The 14,494-nt window shown below is 37.8% G+C and overlaps 1 protein-coding gene across 1 annotated transcript in view; it reads right to left on the bottom strand.

Moving 5' to 3' along the window:
• Window positions 1-14,494, bottom strand: part of LOC136029261 (probable 18S rRNA (guanine-N(7))-methyltransferase) — a 38,636-nt gene that overhangs the window by 10,243 nt on the left and 13,899 nt on the right. The window contains exon 3 of the mRNA XM_065707502.1: window positions 2,391-2,569. Within this exon, the coding sequence (XP_065563574.1) occupies window positions 2,391-2,569 (179 nt within the window). The remainder of the gene's footprint in view (window positions 1-2,390; window positions 2,570-14,494) is intronic.

Below are 14,494 nucleotides of genomic sequence, written 5' to 3'. Positions count from 1 at the left end.
AGAACTTCTTGGGAGTGGGTCACTAGTGAAGCTTTGACAAACAAGAGGAATGTGGAGAAGAAGCTTGTTCAGCTGTGTTTGCCTCCGGTGACTTGGTGCTGCAATGAGTAGTTAGTAGTATTAATATTTGGCATTATTAATCAAGCACTAAGAAAATGATCACAAACCCACAAAATAAGCAAAGCTTTGTATGTAGCCTAAGACTTATCTGGACATTAGAGGGGGGGGGGAGGCTGGAATGCAATTGGAATGGTAGGCTAGCATAATTACATTTGGAAAGAACATTATACAGAAAATCAAACGATGTTTCTTTTATCTGGTTTTATATTAGGTTAAAGGGTAAATTTACATATAAAACTTCCAGAAATTAATTTGTAGCCTAAGTAGCCTAAAGCTTTGAGACCGAATTATTACTAGTTTCAAGACTATTCACTATCTGGAGAAGCAAGCTAGTAAAGATGAATGACTTCAGGAATCGATCCGGAGCCTAAATTATACTAGATTTTTTTTTTTTTTTAGATATCTCCTTCTTCCTTGTTTCCTTAGCCGTCCTGGCTAAGTGGTTGTTGCGCTAGTTTGAGAATTCTTTGTCCAAGGGGCACGGGTGCGATCCCAGGCGTAGCCAGTTATTTGGTTTGGGACGGGGGTCAGTGGCATGACTCTGTAAGCTCAGCCAGAATCGACCCAGCTCTAAATAGGTACCTGGAGAATACTGGGGAAGGTAAGCAAGATGGGTATGTGAAAGCAAAGGATGGTTGGCCCCCAACCCCTCATTGCATTTCCTGGCTGAAGGGCCACGAAACGGAGATCAGCACCACCTGTTTGGACCTTAAGGGTCTAGTGCCGTCTTACTTACTTATTATTTACTGCTACTACTCCTTACCCTAAAAAGAACACCCAGCATTATAGCCTAAGACAAGCATTGTGTTCTGAATAAAATCTACTGAAACAAATTGAAACAAATCTACAGGACAGATAGTAATTTTTTTGAAGAGGTGATTAATTTGCTACCTAAAGGACAGATTTACAATTTAATTCCTATTTCAGTACACTTTCAAAATATAATAATTTCTATTGCTGTAAACAAGTCCTAGACTACACTCCTCAGATCAATTCGGAAGGAGGAGGCTGTGGGGAATTTACCAACCCCCTCCCTCAGAACTTGAAACATGCCATTTTTGGGGTATTTTCATTGAAAATAAAAAAAGAATGGAAGGAGGAGGGTCTTGCTCATTGGGAGGGGAAGGTGCAAATATAAGAATGTACTCATGAAGTAATTTGGGTAATGTAATGTTCAAAACTATAATATTCAGCGAATTGTATGATGCATAGCATCATACGTTTTCAATTCTTAACGAGTGTCGTCAAAATCGGTTTAGGTTAATTATCCCCCCTCCTCTACATTTGAAAATGTATTTTGCCCTCTACTCCAATGGCGGTTCTGGCCTCTCTTGCACCCAACACAAAATCTTCAGTTTCATCCTTTTCCCCCTCCCCCTGTCTCCCTGAAATTTCCAGAACAAATTTTAACAGAATTCTCATGTATTAAAAATATATTCATTTATTTACAAAATTTGAATACAGAATATCACAAAAAACATCAAAATCCAATTTGCTTATACTTACTGCCAATTGTGCCATCTACTTTATTTAAATAAAAACTAATTTTAAACATTACAAAACGAACCGTTTAAATATATTTTTTTTAATTTGGGCCCCTAAGAATTCTTCTCCCGGGCAAGTACTCTCCTAGACAACCCCCCCACCATAAAACCACTTCTGCTCCTCCCCCTTTTATATTTTAATAAGTCAATTTTCTATAACAAAAAAAAACAAAAGAAAAACAATTTCAAAATTTTTTGAACTGTTCCAGAGATTGAGTAATTTTAATAATTTTCCGAAAATCAGACATGAGAAATAGCGTTTGAGAAGCTGTCTTTAGCAATATTCATCCTTCCCCAGGAATTATTGAAGACAAAATATGGACACCTAATTTTTCGGAATTATAACATACCTTCAACTTAATGACCTCTGCAACGGAGAAGGCAGAGTTTTTTCGTCTGTCTAAATATAAACTATACCATAAGAGTTTTGTTACTTTTTTACAGTATAATATTCGACGAATCATATTTGGTTTTAGTCTACAAGTCAAGAGGAGGGGGAACATATCTAATGTTTTGTATTTCAATTCTTTTATTGTTATGGTGGTCTCCGCTGAAGATGATTGCGGATCAAACAATCTAAATGTATGAAATATTTTATACTTTTATGTTCAAATGCATTAAAACCAATTCCAGTATACATTCTATTATAAATGTTAAGTCCAGTTGGTCTACTAATAAGTCCAAAAGTATGATAGCGATAAAAAAAAAGACACAAATTTGTATTACCTAGCATAGCTGAGGATATATCCACTCCAACCCAATGATGACCTTGTTCTGTAAGTGCTTCACCGCTGAGTCCCGACCCGCAACCAATGTCAAGGATATAACTAGGACAATCTTCAGGTAAAGCTAGTAATTCTATTGCCCTTTCCGCCATTGTTTGTTGAATTTCCATAATTCTTGAACTGAAATTAAAACACATATTATATAAAAAAAAAAATAGCTCAAACAACCCTTTAAAAAGAATGAAGCCAAACAAATACAAATTTTATGGTCCCAAGCGATTTTGCTGCAGCATTATAGGGAGGGGGTGCATGACTATGTCTATTTTCATTCCACCCTGAATAGTTACTAGAAAAAAATCTTGAGGAGAAAGCCCTCCCGGCCTACCTATTTAAATCTCTACTTAAAGTCCGGCTTGAACATCTTATTCTGCAATTTGGAAAATCCGTCCTAGCCAATACGAGCCACCGATCACTACTAGCCGAACCAGCCCCTCCCAACTGTCGAACTCAGTTACAAAATAAACTTCTACCCCCTAAAGTACGAGCTAGTCGTTACTCCAACTCATTTGTGCCTTTCTTCACATCGATTTTCAATGCTGAGCTGTAGTGTGTGATTTTTGTTCAAATGCAAGATTTTGTAAAAAACTAAATTTAGCTATGCTACGATAGTTTTTAAATATACCGATCTCTCTCTCTCTCTCTCTCTCTCTCTCTCTCTCTCTCTCTCTCTCTTCCCTCTCTCTCTCTCTCTCTCTCTCTCTCTCTCTCTCTCTCTCTCTCTCTCTCTCTCTCTCTCTCTCTCTCTCTCTCTCTCTCTCTCTCTCTCTCTCTCTCTCTCTCTCTATACATGTATATAGTATCTAACACAATTTAATTTATCAGAAATAAATGAAACAAAATCTAATGACAAATTAATTTCGTACTAATGCTAACAGGTTATAATATAAGAAGAGTTTATATTATAATATATTGTATGCAATATATAATATAATAATATTGTTATTATAATATAATATAATTAGCTGTTGGTGTGGCGCTTTAATATAAGAACAGTTTATATTATAATATATTATATGTAATATATAATATAATCATATTGTATTATAATATAATATAATATAAGGTTATAATATGCTCTATGACCTTTACAAAAGTTGCTCAAAGGTTCTTAGTCAGAGTTTCTGGAGTGTTCCTCCTTTTTTCAAGTAGCTAACATTCACTACCTAAGATACGCTCAATTAACAAATGCATAAACAATTATAGTTCTTTTAATTGGTTGTCAAAAGGGGGACAAGAATTCCAAAATAAATGGGTGATGAGCATTCACTGTATTTCTTCCAATCTTTAGTTCCTAGTCTAGATTTTCTTTAGATACTCTTTTTTATCTTGGTAAAAAAAAATATAAAAAAGAATAAAATACCTACCCACCCCCATAGAATTCAAAAAATCCTTTTTTTGTATCTAAATTAGATAAATCATAAAAAACCTTGCCCTATACTCCCATCCATTTTCATTAATTTTACTCAACCAAAGTTTATATTTCTTTGTTATTAATTTTAAATATTGCTGACCAAAACAAGAGGGGGGCATCCCCTCCCTGCCTCCCCCTACTTATACAAAATTGCTCAAGATAATGGTTCCTATTGCTTGACCTGCACATATAGACTAATGCTCTACTGTATGACATATATCTTCGGAAACAGGTGAATTTAACGCAACATTTTTTGATAAATTGAGACAAAGTTTGCTCAAAAGAATGGCGTCTCATTGTAGGCCATAATTACTGTTTAGTGGCATAATTTTCTGGACGAAAATGACGCTTCGGTGTGCCACTAGAACCTTATCAGCCTGTCTAAATGAGCCCTCATCTGGTATTCTGTAAGCACTGGTTTTACATAATCATTCCAAAGAAAAAAAGAAAGAAATTAATCATGTATTTGTGAATTGTTCTCATGAAAACCACATAATTCCATATTTCCATAGATAAAGGGATGAAATCTCTCCCAGGGCTTTCAGACCGGTTTAATTTGACAACGTAATATGCATCAAGTTGACACCTTTTTCTGGGGGAGGGGATGTACCCTCCTTTCTGAAATTGTAGAAAATTGTCTTAGGTTGTGGTTTACAGCTTTTCACATAGCAAGCAAGATCAACTAAAATAAATAGTATAATAAAGAAAAAAGAGCCAACAATCGCAATTTTGGCACTAGAACAAATAGAAAGCGTAGATGGTATATAACCCACCGCATGTTTAGGGCATTTTGATGAGCGTTACCTTCCCAGAAGTCATAAGAGATAAGGAATAAGAAATTGGCGTAAGAGCCCAAATTTGTGGTTGGGAAAAATCTATATCTATATATATAAAAATAAGTTGTCTGTCTGTGGATCAGGTGACGTCATGTTTCTGTGTCGACTGACGTCATGAAGTTAGTTGTCGTCATTTTTGCTATGACGGTGTAGTTGTCATCATTTTTGCTATGACGGTGACGTCATTAAAGATATTTAAGACATATATGTTCACGTAGAAATCTATTAATGTTTAAGTTGAAAATGACTGATGAACTTACAATGGCAAAAGCCGATGAAGATGCTCAAAGAGTCTATGCCAAAAAACTTGCTGCAGATAGAGAAAGTCAGAAAAGAAAGCGTGCCGAGGAACTACCAGAGCAACGCGAAAGCAGACTTGCTGCTAAAAGAGAAAGTGAAAAAAGAAGGCGTGCCGAGGAATCACAAGAAAAGCAAGAAATCAGGCTTGCTGCTGATAGAGAAAGTAAGAAAAGAAAGCGTGCCGAGGAATCAGAGCAACCTGAAAGTTATCGCCTGGCATTCAGGTACAGCCCAGTCGATGATTATAGCTTGAGTAGATGTGTTCAAATCGGGACAATGTCTAAAATTTATCCCTATTGCAAGGCCTTGAAATTCAATGGTGAAACAATGGGAATGTGTTGCGCCTCAGGAAAAGTTAAACTTCCTCTATTGGCTGCACCACCAGAGCCATTGAAGACTTTCTTTACTGGAACTACGTCAGAATCTAAGCGTTTTTTGTCAAAAATCAGAAAATACAACTCATGTTTCCAAATCACGTCGTTTGGAGCCCAAATCAAAAATCCAGATCAATTTATGTCTACTTTCAAAGTAAAGGGGCAAATTTATCATAGAGCAGGGTCCCTTCTACCATTCTCAGGCGAGAATCATAAATTTTTACAATTGTACTTCATCAGTGATAGAAATTCTGAATTGAATGCAAGTTGCGAAATTTCTCTCAAGGTTGAAAGGACATACGTTTCCCAATTGCAACATCTTTTCCACGAAAATAATAATTTAGTGTGTCTGTTCAAAACAGCCATCGATTTGATGCCTACTGATACGCATAAAATTGTTATTTCCGCTGACAAAACGCCTCCTGGCCAACATGTGCGTAGATACAATGCTCCAACTATCGATGAAGTGACAATCGTTATGGTCGGTGATCAGTTTTTACCTCGAGATATTATTCTTCATAAGCGAAACGCTCAGTTGTTAAGAATTGCTGAAACTCATCGATGCTACGATGCCATACAATATCCTATCATTTTTTGGGATGGAGCCGACGGCTATCACTTTAATATTAAATTGATGAATCCGGCCACTAACAAAGAAATGAATAAGAAATGCAGTGCAATGCATTATTATTCCTATAGACTAATGATTCGGCAGGATGAAGAAAATTATATTTTAAAATGCCGTGAATTGTTTCACCAATTTGTCGTTGATATGTATGCTAAAATTGAATCAGAACGTTTGCTATATATCCGCCTGAATCAGACCAAGCTCCGCTCTGAACAATACATTCATTTGCGAGATGCAGTTATAATTGACGGTAATACCACAAACGTTGGAAGATTAACAATTTTACCCTCGTCATATGCTGGCAGTCCCCGTCATATGCATGAATATGCTCAAGATGCTATTGCGTATGTTCGTCTCTATCAATCTTGGGACGAGATACTGCAGCTTTTACTTCAAGGCCAATCGGCAGTTCATAGGCATGACATTACGGCCCGTGTCTTCCGGCAAAAGTTGAAATCACTGATAAACTACACAGTAAAACTTGAAGTGTTTGGGTCAGTGCGATGCTGGATGTACTCAGTGGAATGCCAAAAACGAGGTTTGCCACACGCACATATACTAATCTGGCTACATAAAAAAATTACTTCGAACGAAATTGATGATGTGATTTCCGCTGAAATACCTGATAAAAATGTCGATAAGGGGTTACATGATATTATTGTAAAAAATATGATACATGGACCTTGCGGTGCACTGAACGAAAATTCACCATGCATGGCCAAAAGAAGGTGCACAAAGCAATATCCTTGACTTTTAGTATCAAAGACAATTACTGGCAATGATGGTTACCCACAATATAGAAGAAGATCTACTGAAGATGGCGGTAAAACAGCAAAAATAAAGAAGCGTAACGGTACCACCATCGAAGTAGATAACCATTGGGTTGTTCCATATTCCCCATTATTATCAAAAACATTTAGTGCACACATAAACGTTGAATACTGTAACTCCGTAAAGGCAATCAAATACATATGTAAATACGTCAACAAAGGCAGTGACATGGCAGTTTTTGGCTTGCAGCCCGAAATCAAAGATTTCGACGAAATCGTACAATATCAGGCTGGAAGATACATAAGCAGTAATGAAGCTGTTTGGCGAATTCTTTCATTTCCGATACATGAACGTAGTCCAGCTGTTGTTCACTTAGCGGTACATTTACAGAATGGTCAACATGTTTATTTCACGGAAACCAACGTGCAACAAAGAGCCCTGAATCCACCGGATTAAACATTAACAGCTTTTTTTTCGCTTTGCAAAAATGATTCTTTTGCAAAAAAACTGCTGTATACTGAAGTGCCTTCGTATTACACGTGGAATACTAAAAATAAAGTATCTGAACGTCGAAAACAGGGTAAGTCAGTCGACGGCCAACCTACCATCTTCAAAGAAACCACGATAGGAAGACTCTACACCGTTCACCCCAATCAACATGAATGCTTCTTTCTACGCCTGCTTTTGGTGAATGTACCCGGTCCGACATCCTTTGAGTATTTGAGAACTGTAAACGGTACTATACATGACACTTACCGTAGTGCATGCCAAGCTCTGAATTTATTGGAGAATGACCAACACTGGGATAACTGCATCAATGACGCGTGCGAAACGTCAACCCCAAGTCAAATTCGTGCATTGTTTGGCATCATTTTAACAACTTGCTCTCCATCAGATCCTACAGAGTTATGGGGAAAATATAAGTAAAAATATCCGAATATATACTCCATCGAAAACAGTTAGAGACGTCAGATATGACTTTTGATTTTACATCAGAAATTTATAACTACACTTTAGTTATTATAGAAGATTTGTGCGTACGTATGGCAAACAAACCTCTTCAGGATTTGGGAATGCCTTCACCTAACCGTATCGCTGCTGTTTCGACATGTGTAGAATTGGATCGTGAACAAAGTTACAGTACGAGTGATCTAGTGTCGTATGTACAAAATAACATTTCCAAGTTAACGTCGGAACAAAAAGACATTTATGATACAATAATGCATTGTGTCGATAACAACGTTGGAGAAATTTTCTTTTTGGATGCGCCAGGAGGTACTGGTAAAACGTTTGTGATAAAACTGATTCTGGCATCAATTCGATCAAAAAATGATATAGCGTTGGCAATTGCGTCGTCCGGAATAGCCGCAACATTGCTGCCTGGTGGAAGAACTGCTCATTCATCTTTGAAATTGCCTCTGAATTTGCATTCTACAGAAACTCCCACGTGCAATATTTCCAAATCATCTGGGATGGGTAAAGTATTGCAGCAATGCAAACTTATTATTTGGGATGAGTGCACAATGGCACACAAAAAATCGCTCGAGGCTCTGGATCAATGCTTGAAAGATTTGAGAGGCAAGTCGAAACCCTTTGGCTGCACATTAATATTGCTTGCGGGAGATTTCAGGCAACCATTACCTATAATACCTAGATCAACTCCTGCAGACGAAATGAATGGTTGCCTGAAAAATTCTAATTTATGGGCACACGTAAAAATATTAAAATTAACTACAAATATGCGTGTCCGATTGCAAAACGATGACTCTGGTCAAACATTTTCAGATCAATTGCTGGCAATTGGAAACGGAAAGCTCCCAGTAGACTCAATTTCAGGACGTATACAACTACCTGCTGATTTCTGTAATTTAGTGACGTCCAAAAATGAATTGATTGAAAAAGTATTTCCGAATATTCTAAAAAATTATAAAAATAATAAATGGCTAAGTGAAAGAGCGATTCTCGCACCCAAAAATATAGACGTCCACGAAATCAACAATACTGTTTTGACCAAGATTCGAGACCAGGCAGTCCTTTACAAGTCAGTCGACACAGTTTTGGAACCAAATGAAGCGATTAATTATCCATCTGAATTTTTAAATTCCATAGATCTTTCAGGGTTTCCACCACACGTGCTACAACTAAAAATAGGCGTACCAATAATACTTTTAAGAAATATCAACCCACCAAAGCTTTGCAATGGCACGCGACTTGCCGTAAAAAAAACAATGGAAAACCTAATAGAGGCCACAATCTTGACAGGGCCTTTTGAGGGTGAGGCTGTTCTTATTCCTCGCATTCCCATGATTCCAACGGATCTGCCTTTTCAATTTAAAAGATTGCAATTCCCAATTCGATTAGCATTTGCAATCACCATTAACAAAGCTCAAGGTCAATCATTAGAAAAATGTGGTATAGATCTTAATACTGATTGTTTTTCCCATGGACAATTGTACGTTGCATGTTCGAGGGTCGGTAAACCTGACAATCTATTTATATGTAGCGACAATTTGACAGCGAAGAATGTTGTATATTCGCAAGTTTTACGCAGTTAATTTGTATTGTATCTATCTATCTATCTATCTATATAAAAACGAGTTGTGTGTATGCATGTTTGTTTGTTTGTAAAAAGAGCGTTTGCATATGACGTCATTATTAGTACATAAGGCTTTGTATATGCACAGACAATGGGAAAGCCAAGAATGTTGTATATTCGCAAGTTTTACGTAGTTTGAAACACATATATAAATCTATCTATATTCACAGGTGGGACACAGGGACACAACTACAATGGCACGTAACTAATAATGCGCGTAACGACTTACGCGCGCGGGGGGGCTTGGGGGGGGGGGCGCGAAGCGCCCCACCAACTAGGTGTTGGGGTGGCGCGAAGCGCCACCCCAACAGCTAGTATATACATATAAATAAGTTGTTTGTTTGTGTCTGTTGACTGACGTCATATTTGTGTGTCGACTGATGTCATGTTTGTCGACTGACGTCATTATAAGGATTGAGCTGTATGTCGTCATGAAGTTGTTTGTCGTCATGTTTGTTATGACGAGGCTTAGTATATGACGTCATTATAAGTATTTAAGAAGATCGTTTGAAGAGAAATTTTTAATTGTAAAATGACAGAAGAACCTACAATGGCAACAGCCGAGGAAGCTGCTCAAAGAGTCTATGCCAAAAGACTTGTGGCTAATAGAGAAAGAATGAAAAGAAAGCGTGCCGAGGAATCACAACAACAGCGTGAAAACAGGCTTGCGGCTGATAGAGAAAGTAAGAAAAGAAAGCTTGCCGAGGAACCAGAAAGTATGAAAAGAAAGCGTGCCGAGGAATCACAAGAACAGCGTGAAAACAGGCTTGAGGCTAATAGAGAAAGTATGGAAAGAAAGCGTGCCGAGGAACCACAACAACAGCGTGAAAACAGGCTTGCGTCTAAAAGAGAAATCACCAAAAGAAAGCGTGCCGAGGAATCACAACAACAGCATGAAAACAGGCTTGCGTCATAAAGAGAAATCACCAAAAGAAAGCGTGCCGAGGAATCACAAGAGCAACCTGAAAATTTTTGCCTGGCATTCAGGTACAGCCCAGTCGATGATTATAGCTTGAATAGATGTGTTCAAATCGGGACTATGTCTAAAATTTGTCCCTATTGCAAGGCCTTGAAATTTAATGGTGAAACAATGGGAATGTGTTGCGCCTCAGGAAAAGTTAAACTTCCTCTAATGGCTGCACCACCAGAGCCATTGAAGACTTTGCTTACTGGAACTACGTCAGAATCTAAGCGTTTTTTTTTATCAAAGATCAGAAAATATAACTCATGTTTCCAAATGACGTCGTTTGGTGCCCAAATCGAAAATCCAGATCAATTTATGCCTACTTTCAAAGTAAAAGGGCAAATTTATCATAGAGCAGGGTCCCTTCTACCACTCTCAGGCAACTGCTTTATTTCGTTAAGTCAAAATGATTCTTTTGCAAAAAAACTGCTGTATACTGAAGTGCCTTCATATTACACGTGGAATGCTAAAAATAAAGTACTTGAACGTCGAAAAAAGGGTAAGTCAGTCGACGGCCAACCTACCATCTTCAAAGATACCACGATAGGAAGATTCTACACCATTCACCCCAATCAACATGAATGCTTCTTTCTCCGCCTGCTTTTGGTAAATGTACCCGGTCCGACGTTCTTTGAGTATTTGAGAACTGTAAACGGTATTATACATCACACTTACCGTAGTGCATGTCAAGCTCTGAATTTATTGGAGAATGACCAACACTGGGATAACTGCATCAATGACGCGTGCGAAACGTCAACTCCAAGTCAAATTCGTCCATTGTTTGGAATCATACTAACAATTTGCGCTCCTTCAGCTCCTACAGAGTTATGGGAAAAATGTAAATCGAAAATGGCCGAGGATATACTCCATCGAAAACGGCTGAAGATATCAGATATGACTTTTGATTTTACATCAGAAATTTATAACTACACTTTAGTTATTATTGAAGATTTGTGCGTATGTATGGTAAACAAACCTCTTCAGGGTTTGGGAATGCCTTCACCTAATCGTAACACTGCTGTTTCAGCATGTGTAGAACTGGATCGTGAACAAAGTTACAGCACGAGTGATCTATTGTCGTATGTACAAAAAAACATTTCTAAGTTAACGTCGGAGCAAAAAGACATTTATGATAAGATAATGCATTTTGTCGATAACAACGTTGGAGAAATCTTGTTTTTGGATGCGCCAGGAGGTACTGGTAAAACATTTGTGATAAAATTGATTCTGGCATCAATTCGATCAAAAAATGACATAGCGTTGGCAATTGCGTCGTCCGGAATAGCCGCAACATTGCTGCCTGGTGGAAGAACTGTTCATTCCGCTTTGAAATTGCCTCTGAATTTTCATTCTACAGAAACTCCCACGTGCAACATTTCCAAATCATCTGGGATGGGTAAAGTATTGCAGCAATGCAAACTTATTATTTGGGACGAATGCACAATGGCACACAAAAAATCACTCGAGGCTCTGGATAAATCTTTGAGAGATTTGCGAGGGAATTCGAAACCCTTTGGCAGCACATTAATATTGCTTGCGGGAGATTTCAGGCAAACATTACCTATAATACCTAGATCGACCCTGCAGAAGAAATGAATGCTTGCCTGAAAAATTCTAATTTATGGTCACACGTAAAGACATTAAAATTTACTACAAATATGCGTGTCCAATTGCAAAACAATGACTCTGGTCAGACATTTTCAGATCAATTGCTAGCAATTGGAAACGGAAAGCTCCCAGTAGACTCAATTTCAGGACATATACAACTGCCTGCTGAATTCTGTAATTTAGTGACGTCCAAAAATGAATTGGTTGAAAAATTATCTCCGAATACTCTAACCAATTATAAAAATTATAAATGGTTAAGTGAACGAGCGATTCTGGCAGCCAAGAATAAAGACGTCCACGAAATCAACAATATTGTTTTGACCAAGATTCGAGAGCAGGCAGTCCTTTACAAGTCAGTCGACAAAGTTCTGGAACCAAATGAGGCGGTTAATTATCCATCTGAATTTTTAAATTCCCTGGATCTCCCAGGGTTTCCACCACACGTGCTACAACTAAAAATAGGCATTCCCATGATAGGCATTCCCATCGCATTCCTATGATTCCAACGGATCTGCCTTTTCAATTTAAAATATTGCAATTCCCAATTCGATTAGCATTTGCAATCACCATCAACAAAGCTCAAGGGCAATCATTTATACACACTGACAATGGAACAGCGAAGAATGTTGTATATTCGCAAGTTTTACGCAGTTAATTTGTATTGTATATGTATATCTATCTATCTATACAAAAATAAGTTGTATGTATGCATGTTTGTTTGTAAAAAGAGCGTTTGCATATGACGGCATTATAGGTATATAGGGCTTTGTATATGCACAGACAATGGGACAGCCAAGAATGTTGTATATTCGCAAGTTTTACGTAGTTAAAAAAAAAATATATATATATATATATATATATATATATATATATATATATATATATATATATATATATATATATATATATATATATATATATATATATATTCACAGGTGGGAGAAAGGGACACAACTACAATGGCGCGTAACTAATATGGCGAGTAACGACTTACGAGCGCGGGGGGGCTTGGGGGGACGCGAAGCGCCCCCACCAACTAGCTGATACAGCTTGATACACGGTACCACTGGAGTATGGTACGTTCGGGGTGGCCCAGGTTGCTTCGATTGTAGGTGTTATTTAATTGAGTGTTTTTTTTGTTTTTGTTTTTTGCTAAACGTTATTAGATGCCATATTTCTATTGTGTTCTTTAAGCAATATAGTACAAGAAGTCACCTAAATTTGCCTCTTTCAGGATTCACCAGAACCTTCAACAAATCTTAACTTTCTTAGTTTACCCCTCGCTAGCTCGGGTCTTCAAAACCAGCAAACTGGAGCGCTGGATCAGATTGGTCGAGAGAAAGTGAATATACTATGACCAGTATCTATAGCACCAAATGGATACGCACCCATTTGGAGCGGTAGCGAATGAGAAAGAAGGCTACACAGATAAGGTGGGGGTAAACGGGATCGCCCTTCAAAAGAACATGACCAGAAAAACGTAACACTGGGTATCAGAATAAAAAGCAGATTTTTCTAATGTATTTATCGTTTTAAATAATTTCTGAGAACACACTGGTTAATCATGACAAAACACAAAATCGCAAAGAAAAGAAAAACGAGGACAATAAACAGCCAGTGAAAACATTGAAAATTATGTAAATATTTCGGTCAAGACATCCGCTTGACTGTCCACAATGCAGAATAAACAGATAAAAAAAAAAAAAGAGCTTAAAACAAACCACAAAACTAAAATATAATGACCCTTCCTTAGTAACGGTTAAAGAGTGATTTTTATTTGCGATTTTGATTTTAAGACACTTGGTATCTACCAAATGACATGTAGCGATCGCAAATTCTGTCGGCCTGTCTGTCGGTTTGTCTGTCCTGGTTTTGCTACTTTAGGTACTTCCGGGTAAGCTAGGACGACGAAATTTGGCAGGCGCATCAGGAATCAGACCAAATTAAATTAGAAATTGTTGTTTCCCCAATTCCACCATTTGGGGGGGGGAGTGGGGGGACGGTGAAATCGTAAAAATTAGAAAACATGAGGTATTTTTAACTTACGAACGGGTGGTCAGATCTTAATGAAATTTGATGTTTGAAAGGATATCGTGTCTCAGAGCTCTTATTTTAAATCCCGATCGGACCTGGTGACATTGGGGAGGGGAGTTGGGGGGGGGGACCTAAAATCTTGGAAAACGCTTAGAGTGGAGGGATCGGGATGAAACTTGGTGGGAAAAATAACCACAAGTTCTAAATACGTGATTGACATATCCGGAACGGATCCACTCTCTTTGGGGTAGTTGGGGGGAGGGGAGGTTTTAATTCTGAAAAAATAGAAAAAATGAGGTACTTTCAACTGACGAACGGGTGATCGGATCTCAATGAAATTTAATGTTCAGAAGGATATCGTGTCTCAGAGCTCTTATTTTAAATCATGACCGGATCCGGAGCCTTAAATCTTGGAAAAAACTTAGAGTGGAGGGATCGGGATGAATCTTGGTGGTAAAAATAAGCCGGAGTCCTAGAAACGTGATTAACATAAGCGGAACAAATCTGCTCTATTTTTGGGGGG

Source organism: Artemia franciscana, chromosome 7 (genome assembly GCF_032884065.1).
Source record: "Artemia franciscana chromosome 7, ASM3288406v1, whole genome shotgun sequence".
Taxonomy (NCBI): domain Eukaryota; kingdom Metazoa; phylum Arthropoda; class Branchiopoda; order Anostraca; family Artemiidae; genus Artemia; species Artemia franciscana.
This window is presented reverse-complemented; position numbering and strand designations above follow the sequence as displayed.